The sequence below is a fragment of the Copidosoma floridanum genome, unplaced genomic scaffold (assembly GCF_036245765.1).
Source record: "Copidosoma floridanum isolate Cflo_tuat_1 unplaced genomic scaffold, Cflo_Japanese_pri ptg000008l, whole genome shotgun sequence".
In the NCBI taxonomy this organism is placed as follows: domain Eukaryota; kingdom Metazoa; phylum Arthropoda; class Insecta; order Hymenoptera; family Encyrtidae; genus Copidosoma; species Copidosoma floridanum.
Genome location: NW_028321885.1, coordinates 11,979,574 through 12,000,690, shown reverse-complemented (window position 1 = coordinate 12,000,690; position 21,117 = coordinate 11,979,574). Strand labels below are relative to the sequence as shown.

General features: G+C 33.3%; 1 protein-coding gene across 1 annotated transcript in view; it reads left to right on the top strand.

The window, feature by feature from the left end:
- Positions 1-21,117, top strand: part of AGO1 (protein argonaute-1) — a 355,180-nt gene that overhangs the window by 246,659 nt on the left and 87,404 nt on the right. The window contains exon 10 of the mRNA XM_089589209.1: positions 14,271-14,604. Within this exon, the coding sequence (XP_089445335.1) occupies positions 14,271-14,604 (334 nt within the window). The remainder of the gene's footprint in view (positions 1-14,270; positions 14,605-21,117) is intronic.

Here is a 21,117-nt window from a genome sequence, read left to right as displayed (position 1 = left end):
CATCAGCCGAAATGATATAAAAATATTAGATGAAGTACACGATATTATGATTCGTAATAATATATGTTTAAACAATTATTACTTTGTGTTGATTGAGTAGCCTACGTTGTTTTTGTGGTCAGTTCTGTGTGATTATGTTGTTTAGCTATAAAATGCAATGTATAATTACACAATATGGTCTATAATATTAGTTGCATTAAAATTAGTAAAGAAGTATACTTTGCGTCGATTGATCTATCATCGAGTTTTTTTTCTCGGCTCCTCTTGTGATGACAAGTCATCTAAAAAAACTGTTCATTTTATAATAAGTAGAACATTACTTTTCTTTGCTTCAAGCGCGATAGTTGTACTTTACTTTCTTGTGTCAAAATATACTATTAATTGTAAGAAATATAGATTTTCTTATCTGGTGCAGAGCCATCTGGATGAGCAAAAGTTTTATTAGGCAAGGCAACCAGCAGTTGCAAGTATCGCTTATCATCTTTAAATAAATGTAAAAAATCGTATTTAATAATATTATAATAAACACCTTACTAGAAATGGGCATTTTATCAGAGCATATTCTAACGCTTTAATAGCATATTACGATCTAAGGTCAGAAATGTGAATTTACTGGCGTGCGTGATATTATGGTCGAGGCAAAGCTGAGTAATACGTGGTCAATCTGCGCGACTATTACGCAAAAAATTCTGAAAAACGTGCTTTTTATACATAAAAACAGTCATGATACTGTAGGTAATTCTTTTTTTTTTTTTACAGCGCAAGTGATTGAAAATCGAGATAATAATGGCACGTTGTACGATATAAGCTTTGCGCATATTTTCTATCAGCCTTTACGTGCGCTACGATCTGGTGCGTAAAATTAGTACATTACGTATAAGATCACCAAGGCTTCGATTTACGGACAAGGAGATTTATTACATAAGCCGAATGCGAGGACCATAACGAGGTTCGTAAAGAAGCCTTTTCTAATTAACGATGCAAGTATGTTCTTCGCGTCTCCAGACGCTCTTGCTAGCTTAATAAGTAAACAAGAAGCATTATTTCATGTCAGCAAGAGAGAGTGAACAAACTACCCATTTGAGAACCCCAGACGCGACAGTGCTGGGCTTAAACTTGCGGACGCTTGTCCAGGAGGTGAAGCTAGCTAGTGACAGAGAGAGAGAGGCAGTGTGTGCGGAGGAGACAAGGTGTGAAAAAGACCGCGAAGAGAATGCTCAGGAGTGCCACTATGAAAGTTAGAGAGTTTTGTGTGTGTGTGTGTGTGTGTGTATGTGTGAGAACAGAAATAAGAGATGCATAAGTAGATAGAGTAGAATAAAATAGAATATAATAGAATATAATTCAATTAAGGCTAAGGACTCAAGGTCCGTGATAGACTGTTTATAATACAAATGCCGTTTAATAGGACCAACAAGGTATGCACACAGCCACACTAACTAATGATATATCAGACTAGCATGTTATAATATTGAGCTGTCAATGTAAGTTAAAAACTAATAAAAGATAATAATAATGAAAAAAGGACTAACTATAAAATTAGTATTAATGAAAGAGAAAATCAAAAGTTAAAAAGCTTTTAATAAACACTGTTAGTAACACAGGATCACTGCAAATATAGTCACTTAGTCGCTTGGTCACGTCAGGCGTGGATCTTAGTTTATGAAGTTAATAAGAAGGTCACTTCTAAATGAATAGGATGCAAATCTAGCGCAAAGCTCCAATGAAATATTATTCTATAGCCTAGCAGCCTCTACAGTAAAACTGCATTTGAACAATTCAGTTCTTACCCAGGGAACTACAAGATCAAGAGAACTGGACCTAGTAGTACAGACAGCACGAATAGGCTTGAATTGAAAAACATCTCTTAAGTATGATGGCGAGGCTGTACGCAGGATAAAAGCGAGTAAGTAGTAATGACCATAGTTTCTTCTACAATCAAGACTTAAGACAGAATACTTCCTATATACAGGAGACATGTAATCCCATTTACGTGTTACCTTGATAAAGCGCAACGCAACATTCTTATATCGCCGAAGCTTCAAGTTTATCTCAGCCGATAGCCCCAAAAGGAAAGAAGAATAACAATCCAAATATGGGAAGACCAAAGCTTTTACTAGTAGTAGCCTAACAGCAACTTGCTGTCACAGGGGCCAAGAGGAAAAAGTCGCCCTCTCCCCAGACGTCCACCAGCTAGTATATCCTCAAATAAAGGTAAGGATGGAGCAGCCCCCCCCCTCCAGCAGCAAGACATGACAGAGTAAGTCTATCAGCCACCTGAGAGACAAAGTGATATGTCTCATCGAGCTGTGATTTACATGACTCATTGACACGCTCTTCAGTTAGTTTAGCCGACTAAGCAACAGAAATCTAGGTGATGGTATCAAGGAACCCGTTAGCAGCATCAATAAGAGTCTGTATCCTAGTTGTGACTTTTTCATTTTTGTAGGCATTGAAGAGGGCTTCTCAGCATTCACTCGTAAGGTAAAGTAGCTTGACAATGTCATGCTCAGTAAGGCCCTATACCCTTGCAGCCGTAGGTGTCACGCAATTTGAGAAACCCTCAGTACTCTCTCCTATAGCTAAGGTCAGTATACACCACCAGTCCAAACACAGTACCAGACGACCTAACCAGGCAGACTCTCAGCATTGAGATAACGAGCAAAAAGCAGCAAGCACAGTTGGCAATGCAGGAACAGACACAAAAAACAGTAGATATTGTACTATGTAACTAGCACACTCGTTACATGATCAGCTTTCCTCACGAACAATTTGAGGTTAGGAGATCCAGAGAGATTCACTAACAGTTTTAACTCCAGGAAGAGGGAAACTCCACCTTGGCTAACAACACCACATGGAGTTGCAAAAAGGATGCATGCAACTGCATCTGGAACAAAATGCCCAAGGGCAGATGAGAGGCAGGAGAAGTATCAAGGCAGGTCACACCAAAACTACGACCATTACGCTACTTACCTGCGAGAGACAGAGAGAGAAAGGCCAACTAAAGTAGGTAGAGAATGAGAGGAAGAGAGCGAAAGCCCCGGTCGAGAAGGACGAGCTGGACGTAGTAAATGTGCGCTCGTGGCTCGCTTAGTACGAGGTAGAGGCACTGCAGTAATGTGAAGTGTATAGAGTACATAGTAAAAAAAGATACTGTGTATTAGGGATAACTGTTTGAAATAAATATTATCAAAGAGATCTGCTGGTGTTAAGTTATTAGTTCTTTCCGTAGAAAAAGGGAACTCCTACGTAAATCCCTCTTTTTAGAAGCTGAAGTCCAGGCAAACGAGGGACACAATAGAGACAACTGTCAACACTGCATTAGACCCCCTCTTTTTATTTTTAGGTGTAAAAGCAGTCTTACATAACGATTTACGTATATTATTTTCTTGTTGAAGAACAAAAAATCAAGTAGTAAAGGTAAGACTGCAAGGTTAGAAGACGGTGAAGATAGATTTACTATTTACCACAAGTCGACAACACTGTTGCAGGATACCATCGTTTTTCCCATTTTGCGGTTGTCTCTGCTCGGTCGACTTTTGCACACGTGGTTTTGAGCACATTCCACGTAATTTTCTTGTCATCCAATAGTTTTACTGAAAACATCTTGTCACTAACTTTCTTTTCTTGCTTTATTTACTTATTTTCTAAATAAAAAAATTATTAATAAAATTTTAACTCAACGATATCAGTATCCTTGACTGTGTACTTATATTTTACTTACATATTTATTTTTTCTGATTATTTACTTTTTTTTGCTGTCAAACGACTTATATTCTTATAAGAATGTAAATCTATATATATGTATATATATATCCTTTCCTATATACAATAGTTGTAAGTGCAGGGCCTTCCACACTATCCCCCCGCGCCCCCCCCAAAGCCCCTCTACCGCCTCTCTTCCACAACCCACCCAAAAAATAAGGGCAAATTCGATTAGTGTCAATGACATTTTTACCCAACAAAATAATAGCCGAAGACCTGCTGGCCCCCTACATCCCCCTCACAATTTTCACAGCCCCCACAATCCCCCGCAGCCCCTGCCCCTGTAGCCCTCCCACAAAATAAGGCAAAATTTTATTAATTTCACCGTTATTATGACCGTTCAAAATCTCCATTTTTTGTAGCCCCCTCCCTCACGACCCCCCCCCCCGCACATTTTTAAGTGCCCCACGCGACCTCCTTACTATTTGTTACCGATCCAGCACCCCTTGCAATATGAGGGATAATTATTTTATATAAATATTATTCAGTATAAAATCTGAGGTGCTCTGACCTTTTTTATTGTTTGTAGTATTTGTTTCTTGCAATAAATCTTAAATTAATATGTGTAATCGTATGGCATGATATGATCACAAATATTTATTAAAACTCAGGTAGTAAAAAAATAATAAAAACTATGGTAATCATTGCCAGTAGCCCTATAAAACCACAAAGAGACAGAACTCCTTGCCATTTGATTAAAAGGGAAAAAAATCATTCATACATATAGTAAATAAATAATAGTTTATTCATACTTCTATGTATTCGCATATATTTTTTTTCCTCCAAAAATCCGTCCGTCCTAATTCTACTTCTTTTTTTGTACATGAATTTAAAAACAACTTTATAATACGTCAAAGTTATTATTTGATACATACATAACTCTTATTTTCATAAGATAAGATTCTTAATACAGAATCTTAAAATTTAATTCTTTTCAATTATTATTTTTCAAGACTTATACATATAGTAACACAAGATGTAACATAGTAAAATATAAACATATCATGTCAAATGCTACTACTAAATAATGCTGTTTTAATTTATGTCATAACTTCCAATTCGTTAATTTTCTTTCATTTTTGAAAAGTGTACTTTCTCTCAATCGAAAATTTCTTTCCTAACATTATTTTCTGATTCTGAATTATTTTTATGTTTAATTTGCATAAATATCCCTTCTTGAGTTTTGCATCTTGATAACGATACGTATAGTTGTCCATGAGAGAATACAGGCTTTTTTAAGTATATCCCGACTTTATCGAAACTTTTCCCTTAAGGTCTGTTAATGTCAGAGCAGATGCTAATACTAAAGGAAATTGCTTTCTGTCAAGCATGAAAGGTAATGATGAGATATTACCTGTATTTTCAGGATAAGTGATAAAGTGATTTTCAGTATAAATACTTTATTTCCAAGTTTTTCTCCTGTGATTATTTCAGCTTTATTATTATACTTACATAATTTTCGAATCGTTATTTGTGTGCCATTGCGCAAACCATCTGCTGTAGGGGAGAGTTGGGTACCATGAGTCATGTGGGTAAGTTTGTCACCCCATATAAACGGAGAATCAATGCATGTATCCATTCAAATTTTTTGGATTTATATCTACGATTCTTATTGCTATTTTATGGCACAAAATAAACGTTGTTCAGTGAGTTATTTTTTAGTATGAGATGTTGAAAATTTTTCAAAAAAAAAATCTCAGCAAACAAAGTCTTAAACATCTGAGCAAACGTGAAATATTTTATTTACGTGTTTTAAACCAAATGCATGGGATAACACAATTCTTTAACTTTAATGATCGTTTTTTAAATTTTTTTTACCTTGTATACCAATAAAGTTATAATAAAAATACGAATAGGCCTTAAGTGAGGTACAGAGTGATATTATGTGGTGGGTATAAATGTCACGAGCGCTATGTCAATGCGTACTTAACGAGTACTAAAATAAAGTAGAACAATCATTTTAGGTCAGACCTTAGTCAAATCTATCAAAAAATCAGCATCAAATTTTGGAATACCTAGAACAACTCTTCAAAAAAAGTGAAAGCGTTTGTCAGACAATGAAGGGATTGGTAAGAGAATTTTTCTTTTTCTCAATTCATTTGAATATATTTTGAATATAATAGCGTGATAGTAGTATTTATTTGTGTAAATTTTTTATTATTTCTCTAGGTTGCTTAGGCTTTCAAATACTTTTTCTTGTGAGCACGAACTAGCACTTGTTGAGTATATCAATGAAATGGAAAATATGATCCATTGTTGTCAGACGATTAGCTTTTCAATTAGCTATAAGTTTGGGATTGAAGCACAGATTCAGCCAAACAACAGGTTTATAGCGATTTGAAGTACTTTTTTTCCTGATATTATATACAATTAAAAATATTTTGTTGTTTTATTAGGGCTTGCTGGCAAAGACTGGTTCCGTGAGCTTATGACAAGAAACAATATTTCGATAAGAAAAAGCGAGCATAGCCTTGTGGCAAAGGCACGAGACTTTAACGAACAAGAAGTTGAAAAATTTTATTTAATTCTTCAAACAGTATTACAAGTATAAATTTGAACCACACCAAATCTTTAACGTTGATGAAACAGGAATTTCAGTTGTTCCTAAGACAAGTGCAAAGGTTGTCGCACAAAAAGGAAAACGTCAAGTAGGAGGAGTAACAGCAGCAGAGAGGGGTAAAACCATAACAGCTGAGATCTGCATCAGTGCCTCTGGATTATACATGCCACCAATGTTGATATTTCCTTTGGTAAAAGAAAACCAGGATTACCTTACAGGCAAACCATCTGAAGCTTGGGCTGAATTCGGTAAAAGTGAGTGGATGTAGACTCATATTTTTATACACTGGTTTAAGAGATTTATTGATTCTTCTTGTGCGAGTGTTAGCAATGCTCTGATACTTTTATTGGACGGACATGTGTCTCACATGAAAAACTTAAACATTATTAATCTTGCGCGTTCAAATAGAGTTGTTATTATCTATTTTCCGCCTCATTGCACACACAAACTCCAGCCTCTTGATGTTGGTTTCATGAAACTACTTAGTCACTATTACACGGAGGAGGTGAATAAATATCAAAGGCAAAGTAGAAAAGTAACCATAAAAAAAAGTTTTTTTATTATTTGGTAATGTATTTGCAAAAGCTGAAAAAATTAAAACAGCTGTAAAAGCGTTTGAAAAAACTGGGACTTATCCATTTAACCCAAATACCTTTGAGAAATCTAATTTTGTAGATTTAAATAAAGTAAACGCCCGCTCAACTTGTTCTTCAAATCAAGATAAAACTAGTTCAGGTGCGTCAAAAGTTTGTATTTTACTAAACTTCTTAAGTTATTGTAAAATCTTGAACTCTATTTTATTTTATTTCCAGAGTCACAAACTAAATTAAGCAAGTGCCGTAAAACTATAACTAAGATAATGCATGGCAAAAATCGTTTAATCATGCTAATATCTCAAAAAACTATATTTTCAATAAATCTAAAAATTTGGGTAGAAAGAACAAGAAAAATGGAGAATACTACAATAGGTGGATTGAATACCATATAACCAAAAGATCATGAAAGATACTTTTTGAAATTATTATTAAGTAAGAAAAAATGAAGCAACTTAAGTTGAACATTAAAAACATACAAAGATATAAAATATAAAATGTATAAAGATACTGCGATTGCCATGAGTTTAATCAAGTATGATGTACAGATTAATTATATTTTTCAAGACGCTAGTACTGTTATGCTTCCTCGTCAATAAGAAAAACTTTTTGCATGGTTTTTAAGTACCACAAAATATACAAGGTAATAAAATTTGAAATAAGTATAAAAACTATTTTTGTGAAGATTTCATTTGCAGCAAAGCAAATCTATAACCGAGTGTAAAGACGAGCCTTGCTATTTATCTTGAAAGTCGTCTATATTTTTTTAAAGGTTGTTAAACGTTTACTTTAAACTACTTATTTAAATAAATCATTTAGTAAATCGCCCGTTATTTTATACTTTATTTTTATTTATTTTTTATTATTTATTTCATACTCCGTCCCTTACGGGTTTAAGGGGTTCCGTAACATTCTTGTACATTTAATACATACTTAATCTACGCTATATAACATATTCATTTTTAATTCAACTATTCTTAATATTCTACTTTTGTCTTTTGTTAAAATAATATTGAAATAAAACAAAATTAATATTACTACAATTCCAAATATACAAAGCTCAATTCTCGAAATTCAAAATTAAACACATGTCTATCAACAATTCAAAAATTTCCAACTTAATTATCAAAATTATCAAAATTTCCAATATTTAACTCAATAAACAAATTTTCTAATACTACTTAACTATTAAAAATTTCAAAAATTAATAACTCTTTTCTTTAAATTGTCTATATATTTTCTTGTATTCTTCATTCTTCCTTGCATTTCTTTTTCTCTCTTCTTTCTTGTCCTACTAATCCTTCTTCTCTCTTTACTACCTTAACTTCCTGCATACTTTCTTTTATCTTTTAGATCTTTTCTGACTCCTTCCTTTTTCTGATTACTTTTCTTAGCATTTCTCTCTCTTTTGCATCATGGCTTAGTATTTTTTCCATTTCTTCTTTATTTCTCGTATCTCCGCAAATTTTTAGTATGTGTCTAAGATCTTCTTCTTCCTCCTTGCATAATCTATACTTCTTATCCTCATTTCCTTTCCAGTATTCTCTACTTCTACATTAATTCCCGCATCTAAACCTTGCTACTAACTTTCTATCCTTTAATGGCATGTCTTTTTTCAAGTATTCTGGTTCAGCTTCTGTTCTTATACCTTTATATATTCTGTTATACCGTGAATTCTCTATCTTTTTCATTCTCATCCCTTCTTCTTTTCTTACCTTGTTCATTAATATTTTTTCTCTTACTTTCTCCCTAAATTCTACTCCTTTCATAAATCTTGTTTCTTTTACTTTCTCTTCCCGTAGTAATTCAGCTTTCTTTTTTGATTGCTTTCCTATTCTCTCTCTTTCCTTGTCCTTGTCCTTTTCTCTTATGCATTCTTTTACTAACTTTATGTCTGACTCCCTAATTTTCTTTTCAAACTTTAACGCTCTCCTTAACGCTTTCATACGCATCCTTTCTAATCTACACTCCTCCACTATATAATTTGGTGTATTGCTGTCTAATCTTAATATCCATTTTATATATCTTCTGTGTACACTTTCTAGTCTTTCTTCTTCTTCCCAGCCCATTACTTCCGCACCAAATAGCGCTATACTTTCTACTAGGGCTGTAAATAATTTCCTTCATCTTTTATAGCTATTCTTAAATATTCTTTCTCCTATGCTCCATGCATTTTTCATAGCTATCACTGCTTTCCTTTTCCTTTCTTCTATATGCCTATCGTTTCTCCCATTTTTCTGTAGTACACATCCTAAATATCTTATTTCTTTTACTCCGTTTAATTCCTTACTCCCCCACTTCCACCTTCTATCATTCCTCTTTCTTTTTTTGAACACTAAAATTTTCGGTTTTTTCTCACTTCAAGTCATCTCCTTTTTCTTTATGTACTTTTTGAGTCTTTTTAACATCTCTTTTAATTCTTTTTCTCCATCAACTATCAATACTATATCATCCGCGTTAGATAGACTCCAAACTTTTTCATTACCAACTCTGCATCCTCCCACCTGCCCTTTCTTTAATTCCTGCTCCAGATCCGCTAAGTCCACATTAAACAGCGTCGGGCTCAGTGGGCAGCCTTGCCTCACACCTTTCTCTGTCCAAAATTCCTTGGATTCCTCTTTTCCAACTTTAACTACATTTCTCGTTTCTTTATAAACATCCATAATCCTATTCCTTAGCTTTTCACTCACTTCCATTTCTATTAATCTTTCCTTGAAAACTTTCCTATCCACTCAATCAAATGCTTCTTTTAAATCAATAAAACATGTAAATAATTTTCCTCTTTCTTTGCTCAATTTTTCATTAACAATGTGTTTGAATGTGTATATAGCTTCTATTACTCCTCTCTTTTCTCTAAAACCAAACTGGCTTTCTGATAATTTACCTTCAAATTCCTTTTTTAACATCTTATTTAACATACTCGCGTAAATCTTGTATGATGTACATGTCAATGTAATTCCTCTATAATTTTCTAACATATCTTTATCACCTTTTTTGTGAATCAAACAAATCGTACCTTGCCTCCACTGATCTGGTAATTCTCCTTTTTCCCATACTTTTTTCAGCAATTCCCAAAAAGCTGCATCCACTTCTCCCGGCATGTACTTCCATACTTCATTTTCCAGCTTGTCTTTTCCTTGTGCTTTTCCTACTTTTAATCTGGCTATCTGCCTCTTGAACTCTTCCTTGCTCATTTTTCCTGATCCTCTGCATTTGTTCTTGCCTCATCCTTTCTTGTCTCTTCCCTCACAATTCCTTCTTTATTCTTCCCATCTAACTTTTCCATAAAATACCTTCTCCACTTTAAACTTTTTACTTGAACTGTGAACTTTTTAGATATTTCTTTCCTTCGTTTTTTCCTGTACTTGTTTAAATATTTTCACACTTCGCCTTCCAATGTTGCATTTTTTATCTCTTCTTCTTCTTATCTTTCAAACCTTTTCCTCTTTGCCTCACACCAGTTCTTATACTCTCTTTTTTTATCTATGTAATAACTTCTTACAATTTTCTTTTTTCTCCACCTTTTTATTATTCTTCTTAAATCCTTCTTCTTCTCCTTCCATTCTTTATCGTGCTATTTTTTATCCCCCATCTTCCACACTTTACACTGTTTTTCCACCTTGGGTACTGCACTTTCTATTTTTTCTTTCAATTCACTCCATCTTTCTTCAACCTCTTTTCCCTTCCAATCCCAGTCTTTACACCTTTCTCCATACTGATCAATCAATTCTTGAGTCTAATCTCTCCTTGCCTTTGTTCTCTCTTTTTTCTCTACAGTTCCTACCTCTACTTCCTTTTCTAGGTATACTTCTAGCGGCATATGATCTGATTCTGTTCTTTGTCCTATCTTCATTTCCTTAATCTGATCTAACGCTTCTTGACATCTCATTGCGTAATCTATTACCGACTCTTCTCTGCTACCAACGTATGTTAATTCTCCTTCTTCTCCTTTTTGCCCATTAACTATACACCATCCTTCTTCTGTTATTTCTTTTATTAGTCTTCTACCTTCCTTATTGATCTTTTCGTCTTTGGTCTTTCTTAACCTTACGTCCTTGTCGTCACTATCACTCTCACTATCACTTTCATTAATCCAACCTTCTTCTCCCCCAGTTTTTATATTCCAATCTCCTAGTATAAGTACACATCCACTTTCCTTCGTTTTTACTTTTTTCTTTATAATTCCCATCGTCTCTGCTACATTTTGACTATATACTCCTATGATCTTCCACTTCTGATTTTCGTGTTCAATCTCCTGCATTACTATATTATCACTCCATACTTTATGATTTCTACTCTTTAATTTTTTGCTTATTCCTAATATTACTCCTCCTTTCGCTCTCCTTTTTTATGCTCTCTAGTCGCTGTTATACACTTCTACTCATAACTTTTCGACAACTCACTTTCTACATTAGCCCACTTGTCCTGTTCCAACCATGTCTTCACCAACATTATCACATCAAATTCACTTAAATACTTCCACACTTCACTGTCCTTATTTAGCACTCCCGCAATATTCCACGCACAAACACTAACATTTCTTCTTCTCACTCCCTCCTTCTCTACATCTTCTTTTTCTCCTCATTCTTGGCTCCTTCTTCTTTCCTCTGTAAAATCTCCTTTCCTTCCATCAAATTGAAGCCATTTACCATCGATCAAAATCTTCATATATCCAACTTTTGTATTTTTTCCTTTGTCCCTCTGCTCTTTTGACTTGTTAAAAATAAATCTTTGGATCCCTCTTCCTCTCTCTGTTAGATCGCTTTTTATGTAAACTCCTCTCTCCAAATGTTTTTTATTTCTCATTACTTCTTCTTTCAATTCTTTACTTGCCAGCCTTACTACCACCAACTTTCTCACATTTTGCCCAGCGTTTACACTTATCTCTTTAGCCTTCTCTATCTTGACTTTTACTTTTATCTTTTGTTTACAGGATTCAGTCATTTATCTGTGCTGAACTGAGCAACATCAGTTTCCTTTAATCAAAATGAAGTACATCGTAGACTTTTAGAGTTTCGAAAGCTTTGGCAGTATTTTTATTTTTAAGAATATTTCTTCAATTTTTTTGAAAGAAGGACGCTTTACCTGTAAATAGAGTGTTTAAGCCACCTATTCTATGAGAATATTTATCAATAAAAAATAAAATAAAAATGAAAATCCGAACCAATGGTTGGAGCGTAATTGTCATGGCATAAGCTAGAATTTTAGCAACGTTTTTTACAAGGGAGGACTTGATTACATTGAACGCATGCTGGTTGATGTTAAAGAGGTTAATGTCAAGGACCGTGAAAAAAAAAATTGTCTACAAAGATTATTATCATGCCAGCATGTACTTAAAATCACTAATGAATAAAAAATGCATTGAGTATTATTATAAATTTTTTATGTTTTAAACTTCAGAGTTACCAAATTCGAGGAGTATGAATGTCCAGCTCTTATTAATCTTACGTGGAACTATATACCATGTAAACATCATAACTTAAACATGGGTCCAATAAGAGCTCTAACGAATGTAGTAGCTATAAAAGACTAGATCCAAGAAATTCAAAAGAATGAAATTTTGAACGTTATATTCAGTACTATCTATTTATCTTTAAATGTATATAAATAAATGTCTGTGTGTATGTTCCCCATAAATTTCAAAACTACTTGACCGATCAGGATGAAACCTTGTAAATGTGTTGGGTGAACATCGGCGGAGGTTTCTGAAATAGTAGACTGTTTTTTTTTTTTTTTTTTTTTTTTTTTCTTTTTATTTTTAGATGCCATATCAATACATCTTCAAAATGGACAACACGTATATTTTATAGCGGCAAATGTACGTGAAAGAGCAACATTACCACCATGCATTCTTCTCATTGTGCTCAGAAGAATTGAAGAATTGAAAAGTTTTTTTATCTCAATGCTTGCATTGAAAAAAAATATACGAAAATTGTGTCATATCAGCAAATGTGCTTGTTTAATCTCTAATTCTCAATTGGCACAATATGGAGATTTTAAAAAAATAAAACTATTTTTAAAGTGCGTCTTGCAAAACTTTTTATTTTTATTTTAAAATACGAAAAATATAAAAATTTATATTTTTTTAAGAGTTGTACAACGTATGAGACGAGCTAGTTTATTAATTGTCTACTTATCAACATATTATTGTTATTTAAAAAACAGCATTATTCAATGTACGTGTGTATCTGTGAGAATTCAAATCTTGCGCTTTATCACGTTCCTTTCGGTAACTTTTCACTGTGTTAAAACCCTTCTTGTTAATATCCATACTTAGCCAAAATACTTTTTGATTACTATAACTAGCATGATCATCACTTTCAGTCCCTTAGTTATCAGGTGTTAAAGGCAGGAAACACATTGTCAGCTTTTTTATAAGTCCTTACTTGCTCTCGGATCGAAACACGTAAGGCTGATCAAAAAATCTTTTTTTCTCTAGTTTAACATGCTTTGCTACATATTTACCTGATGAAAATTTATGCCGGTTTGCTTTACTATTTAGGAAAATCAATTTTTATAGATGTTCATCTCATTAACAAAATAAACTCAAAAACGATTGTTTTAAGCGTCAATTTAAAAAGGACAAGTTTTTTAAGTTTTTTAGAATTTTGTTATTTAGTTATACACATGCCCTAAGAGATCCGCTCTCTCCAAGTTCAGTTGCGTACAACTTGCATATAATTTAATATTTCAATATAAAATGTTAAGTGAGTAGATATCAGACAACAACACTTTCTCTTCCTGTGTGTGCCACAGATGCATCTCGTAACGTTACTTGCTTTAGTTTTGATACATTTTCTAAATGCCTGAAATGTGGCCAAGTTTTTGACAATTTATTGTATTATATTTGTGAATTAAGTTATTGATACTTAACAAATTGACATAGCATGATATTAATTCACTACATTTTAATTAGTTATAGCACATTAATTGATTTGAATTATCATAATCAATGCATTACAATGTACAATGTTCATACAACTGTAACTGTCGATGACATGCTAAAACTCTTTCCATTGGGAGTTCACAATAAATAGTGATTTCAGAAATAATCTTCTGAATTACAATGTAAAAATGCAATAAAAAATTTATAATGCATCTCATATTTTTAGAAGCACAGTTTATTTTTTAAAAGCATAAATACATTTCCGACTATCAAACTTTGTAATATATTTGACTTTCATTTTTATAGAAATAGAAAAATAAATTATCTTGTCAAAACCACTTTGTTTAACATTTATGTAATAATGAGGACTCCAGTTTTCTAAATCCTATTGATAGTACTTTAAACTTGAACATATATACTAACAAATCTCGTTATAAACATAATAAAAAATGTTAATTTTTTTCAGAGAACTTCTTGTAATGTTTTACAAAAGTACAGGTGGCTATAAACCACATAGAATAATTTTATATCGAGATGCCGTATCTGAAGGACAATTCTTACATGTCCTTCAGCATGAACTCACTGCCATTCGTGAAGCTTGTATTAAATTAGAGGCTGATTATAAGCCTGGTATTACATTCATTGTTGTACAAAAGCGTCATCATACACGATTATTTTGTGCTGATAAAAAAGAACAAAGTGGAAAAAGTGGTAACATACCAGCTGGTACGACAGTTGATGTATGCATTACACACCCTACAGAGTTTGATTTCTATCTCTGTAGTCATCAGGGAATTCAGGTAAGCAAATTGTGTTATAAATTAATTTGATTTGATAATTAATTGTGGTATAAATTATAAATTAAAAAGAAATTTTCTTATAATAGAAAGAGTAAGAATGACGAATAACTCAAATGTTCATAAAACAAATTTCATTTATTTTATGTCATTCTTTATATGTAAACAAAAAATCTTTTGATTTTCATTACACAAAACTTTATTTTTTGTAATCATGATTAACTGCATGCATTTTATTAGTTAAGAGCTTGAATGGCTACACATTTAGCATTCTAGCCTCTGAACTGGAGAAACTTAAGGAGTCAAAAGTTTAAAACCTGTCAAAACACTTCGTGTCTATTCTAACACTTTTGAAATAGATAAATATTCAAGACTCTAAAACAATATGCTAATAGTAATTAAGACTGATGTATGTGCCATCGTATTAAGTCCATTGTAATCCATCGTATGTAGATGCGTAGACTATTTTGTCATAAAAAAATCAGTTTTTAACCACTAAGTGGCCTAGGTATGCTTGACACTACGTGCAATACATCAAGTCGTTGATAATTTGGGATACAAAAAAAAACAAACTGCCAGTAGGTAAACATAGTATCTAACACATTACATAAAATGTGTACATTAGTCATTACCACTTAAGATATACATTAAACACTTGTGTTTCAAAGTTATATCACAACAATAAAAAATAAAAAAAAATCATGCAACTGTAACTGATACCAAATTCAACATAAGCTTATTTTTGTCAAGGTAAAAAAAATTGCTTTGAGATACAAATGAAAAAAAATAAGCTATTGTTGTTTAATCACCCTGGCTGGAGTTTCCACCTGGTGCGTATTCAATCAGAAAAAACCTAGTTAGTTGCAGGACCTTTATTGTGGTGCTTCTCCTGCCGACGGGTGCTTTATGGTATGTAATCTAATATTCATAAGTAAAGCTGTTTCAATAATGTCGATTTATAATAATAAAGGAGTAGCCTTAACTCAGTTGGTAATGTACGAGTCTGATTTTACTTCATCGGTCTATCTGTTATTTATTTACACATATTACAGAGTTCCATTCATTTTTGAAGGTTTCAATTATCACGAAGTCTTTATATCATATTGAAACAAAGCATTTGCTTACACGGAGTATTTTCATCTCACAAAGTTCTATATGAACTGATATAATTTTTTTTTGTATTTGCTTTTCTGTTTGTGTGACAGAGATTCTAAGATAATTTTAATTTTTAGAGTTAAAGTTATTATTTCTATTTAATTTCAAGTACGCACCAATTGAATTAAAATTAATGTGTTCAATGCTAGTAGTTAGAAGTTATTGTTTTTTAATTAACAAATCATGTGTAAAGTAGGCAGCGGCTAACTCAAATATTATAAGTAATCTCATGACAACAAAAATGTTAAGGTATACAACTACCAATAAAAAAGTATTATGGTTTGAATTAACGCTTTCAACAATTCCAATAAAAATTGAGTTGTCGTTCAAAGTTGAGATCTCGCGTGACTATAGCAAACAAGTGCCTGACTTTGCATACACGTCTAGTGTACTAACATTAGATCTAGGCTTCCAATCATTACGCAGAGCTTGCAATTTCGTTACAGGGTTTTTTATTTGAAAAACTAATTGTCATTTTACAAAGGATAATTTTTTGGTTGAATGTCGGGGGTTATGGATTCGCGTTAGTGTTAGCTCAATTTAAGTCCAAAAGACAGAAAAAAAAGTGATACTTAGAAGTATAAGAAGTTACCCTAAACTGGAAAACTAGGACAACAAGAGATGATTGATTGTAGGAGAAAAAAGTAGAAAATGCAACCAGGATGTCACCTAACATAAAACAAGAGAGACCAATAGGGTTGAAGAATAAAGTATCGGGTGTACATCGAATGGAGGCAGAGAAACTAGAAAGGTATTTTAAAGCAAACAAAATAGACAGACATGTAAAAACTATCTAGTAGTACAATACTGTAGCACAGACTAGTTCTAGTGGTACAAAAAATAAGGTTGTTCCTGATTCAAAGTACGGAAAACAGTGATAGCAGAGGATCAAAAGATAGTATCTTCAGAAAATAAAAGAAATAGTGTTAGCAGCATCAGACGGAGGGCAGAAGTAAGCAACGGTAACAAAGTCAGGAGCTAAAAGAAAAAAGTAAAAAAGAAAACAAATTTTGAACAAAAAAAACAGAAAAAAACGTAAAATTTTGTGCGGGATAGTACAAGTGTCATAAACCTACGTTAATCACAGTATTGGGTAATAAGTGGGTATAAGAGAGGTAAGGGTAGTAAAAATTGTAGTTACCCATTACAAGTGTTTTTTTCAATTTTTTGATGTTTACTACACCCTTAATAGAAAAAATGGTGCACGCAGCTGATGTTCATTCAACCAGGAAAAGAACAAAGAGGAACCTCTCTGAGCTTGGTTCTTGTCCTGGAGACATGTGCTACTGACAGGGAAGATAGCTACTGTTTCGTAGCACAGAAGTGAGGTTAAAAAATTTCTATTGCAATGGAAAAGCTTCGTTAGAAGCGATTTTTACCAACCTGATTGACAAAGAAAATTATTTGGATTACTTAGTTGGCCAGGGTTATCATGGTGCACTAGCTATGAGCTCTGATTTGCATGGAGTGCTTGCATACTTGCTGGAAAAAGGTCTCATGGCCTTGTACGTACATTGTGCTGTACACTCTTCAATTTTAGCTGTATAAAAAGCTTGTGCAGTTCCGTAGATACGGAATACCATAGACACTATGGAAGCAACTCATAATTTTTTTAATTCCCCTTAAAGAATTGCGATACTAAAAGACGTCATCGAAGATAATATCAAACATGGCATGGATGCACCTAAGGCAAGTAAATTGAAAAAGCTGTGTGAAACGAGCTGTTATTGAACTACTACCATTTGTTATTGAAACGCTTGAAAAAATTAATAAATGGTATATGTAAAATAAAGTTCCAGGTAAAATAAGATTCTTATAACTAATATAAATTATTTATTTTTAAAAAATTTATGCAAATTTTTATTTCAGTTTTCGACCATTATAAATAACATTAATTTACTATATTTAAGCTTGTACTCATTATGTAAAAATATAAGGTGTGGCGTTGTGCATCCATTTTGATTGACCAGTCAGGAACGCTTCCATCGCGCCGCCGTGTCTGTCTGCGAATTTCAAAAGCTTTCAAAATACACAGCATATTAACATCAAGAAACTCGTGAAACAATAAATATTTTTTATTTCAATATTTTCATTTCAGTTGTTTCAGTAACCAAACGTACAATTCGTGAATATTCACACAGGAAAACTGACTAAATAGGTAATCATTCATCAATTGACGTACATGTATACTAATGCATGTGTCTACATCTATATATATGTCTCACTTCGAGGTAGATGCGGGGGATAGGTTTTAGTTTCAACTTTGGCCACTTCGTGTCATTGTATAGGCTCTTCGGCGCTGTAGTAGTCACATCTCCTTCAAATATGGCGTCGTAATGGAAGGAGCAGAACGGCACGAAAATGAGACCTCGGAACGCTAAACCTTATATTTTTACATCATGCTTGTACTTGTGAAATTATTCTTATGCTTATTGATATTTGTATCTTATAGTACTTGATATTTTCATTTGTAAAAATAACCTGTTCATATAAAATTTGTAAAAAAAAACCTTTACATTTTATGCAAATTGTTATTGTTATGTTACCTAATTTCTGTAATTCTCACAGTCAATGTTTAATGATTTTTTCCTTATACATTTTATTACGTTTGTTAATAAAAGTTTTCATTTTTAAAATAAGATACAGATCTTGTGTTAAATAATGACTAGTGTCCACAGCATTGTGATTTCTCTTAGTCGATTATTGCAAGATAATGAAATCGATTTATCTTTGGCAGTAAATTGAGCAAATTGTGCTCGAAACGCTCTTGAAAAAATAAGAGTCACCTGAATCGCATTTCCAAAAATTTTTTTCAACAGTAGCAAAATTTTGCACAGACCATGAAATCGAAATAAAAAACCTAGATTAGCTAAATCACAAATACATCGCAGTAATTTCATGACAACCGGAGTGGGAGATTACGAAAGAATATCGATTTATTTACCATTTTTAGACACATTCATTATTTATTTGACTGATAAGTTTTTTAAGCATCAAGAAATATCAGTTTGAAATTCTGTTCATACAAAAAAAAGGTTATTCTCGTAAGTATGATATATAGTAAATTTGTTTTGGTGTGAGAACATGGTTTACATCATAAGATATGATCAAAATTTGTTGTTCCTTCAAAAAACAATGACATTCTTGAAAAAGTTGTTAAAAAACTGTATGACCAGTATTCCTCTTTTTTTAATTGTTCTGAGAGTGAGATTTTAGGTAGCATCCATTTATGGTAAATTAAAAAAAAAGAAAATATCAATTAAAGGAATCCATAAAACCTGTTAAAGGTATTTTTCAATCGATGTTGTTTAATTTTCTCATTCACTTTATAATTTTAAACTATTGTTTTATTTTTCTTTTACAAGTGTAATAAAAAATTCTGTGGATCCATACACGTTCTTTTAAAAGTTTGGTCCGTTATCCCAGTAACAACGGCAACAAATAAAAGAAGTTTCAGCATATTGAGCCGTCTAAAAACCACCCACTGACGTACGCTTCATCAGCAACCAACAACATTCCATCTAGGTGGGAAGAAACACCTAATAGCGCTTGACACATATAACCTACAAAACTCTACAACAAGCACTAGAATGATATAGACCTGAAAAACCAACCTTCAAAATTCGTGAGCACCAGTTTCACCGCAGGTTCTTGCACCTTACAACAAACCTATGAAGGAAATGGGAGCGGATTATCGGTAATATTGACACCGAAGTTTCTCGGGCCCAGCTACTGTTGAAACACAACTTCTTTACTCAAGAAACAAAGAGACAGCAGATGGCATTGTCATCATTCAAAAACATGCAGAGGCCTCCATCCACCCAGTTCAATCAACTCGTCAGGCCCTTTGGTCCACAGGTTGAACTGCCTCAAAACTACACTGCCATCTCCCAAGCTCATCCGCACAGAGGGGATTGATCGCCATCAATCGAGAATAGATGAATGAATAATCGCGAACATTTACATCAAGAGTGATATCTATTCCGACTCCTGTAGCTCTGCCACTGCTTTACACATGTATTACAAACTCAAAAACGGAGGGGTTTGTTATTGTCCGAGGTATTACTTAATTAATTATTAATTATTAAAATAAAAAGTATTCGTTCATTTCAACTGTTTTACATAAATTTGATTTTTTTTTAAGTCACGCACAGTTCCAATTTCAAACTTTGCGCTTGATAGTACCGCCTACCACTCGCAAGGTGGCAACTACTAGTTTCTGGTAAACATTGCAAGTAAGATAGTAGCCTATAGTATATAAGAAGGGCTGCGTGATTTCTTAAAGATATCCTCCTGGATCACCCGATCGAAGACAAAGCTAGGTTCTTGCTCGCTCGACGAAACCTACGCTACGGCAGCTGCTAGAGTACTAATTAATGTTAATAAAACAGCAATGTTTACTACCACATAAAACTCAGTGTCTCAATGCTCTTTTAACCTACTTTCGCCAACCATTATCTACACCTCTTGGAGTTATTACCTCACGGCTGAGAGAAGCCGACAAATACACTGGCAACGGGATCTTCTTGACAGAAGCAAGTCACTGCCAAACCACCCATCAGTGGCACCAGCTCCAGCGGTGACATCGGAATCCAGCAGAAGCACTGTCTCACCATGCCTAGAGCCTCCAATCCAGCGTTCTCACCGTTGATTCATCTCTACGGCCATCTTCAGAGAGATAGCCTCTTCAGAGTGTACGCATTTAGATGTTCTTATGATAATTCGAACATAGATTTAAAATAATTTTTTTTTAAATAAATTAAAAATAAATACATGTGTACTTGTTGCTTTTTAATTTATTTTTATACGTAAAAAATCTCGATCCTGTGTACTTTTAAAGAGTAAACAAATACAACTTACCTTTCACTTCTATTCGCTATACATCGTTTATGTTCTTTAAGGTGCACACGAAAGTGTCTTTTATTCTGCCCAATATACTGCTTCCCACATTCACATGAAATTATATAGACAATGCCACTTTTCTGTGATTCATCCGTTTTATCCTTTTCCAATCAAATAATATCAGTGACTTTGCCTGAACCGGAAAAATAACTTTTATGTTATATATAGACAGTTTCCTACGGATAGTAACCTCGAAAGCTGTAAGTAGGGAATGACGACAAATGAATTTCTGAGCTAAATTGTTGAGTCCGAAAGACAAGGGTGACATGAAGAACTGTCACCATGGCAGTTAAAATTGTGTAAACCATGGGAAATTTCCATTTACCTCTCAAGAAAAGTAATCCTGGCTTTCATATATTTATTAAAAAACGGAACAGCATGATACGCTGAAGGTTTTCTACATAAATTTATTGTGCTTGAAATTACAAATTTCTTTTTTACCTGTAAATTGCAAGTGGG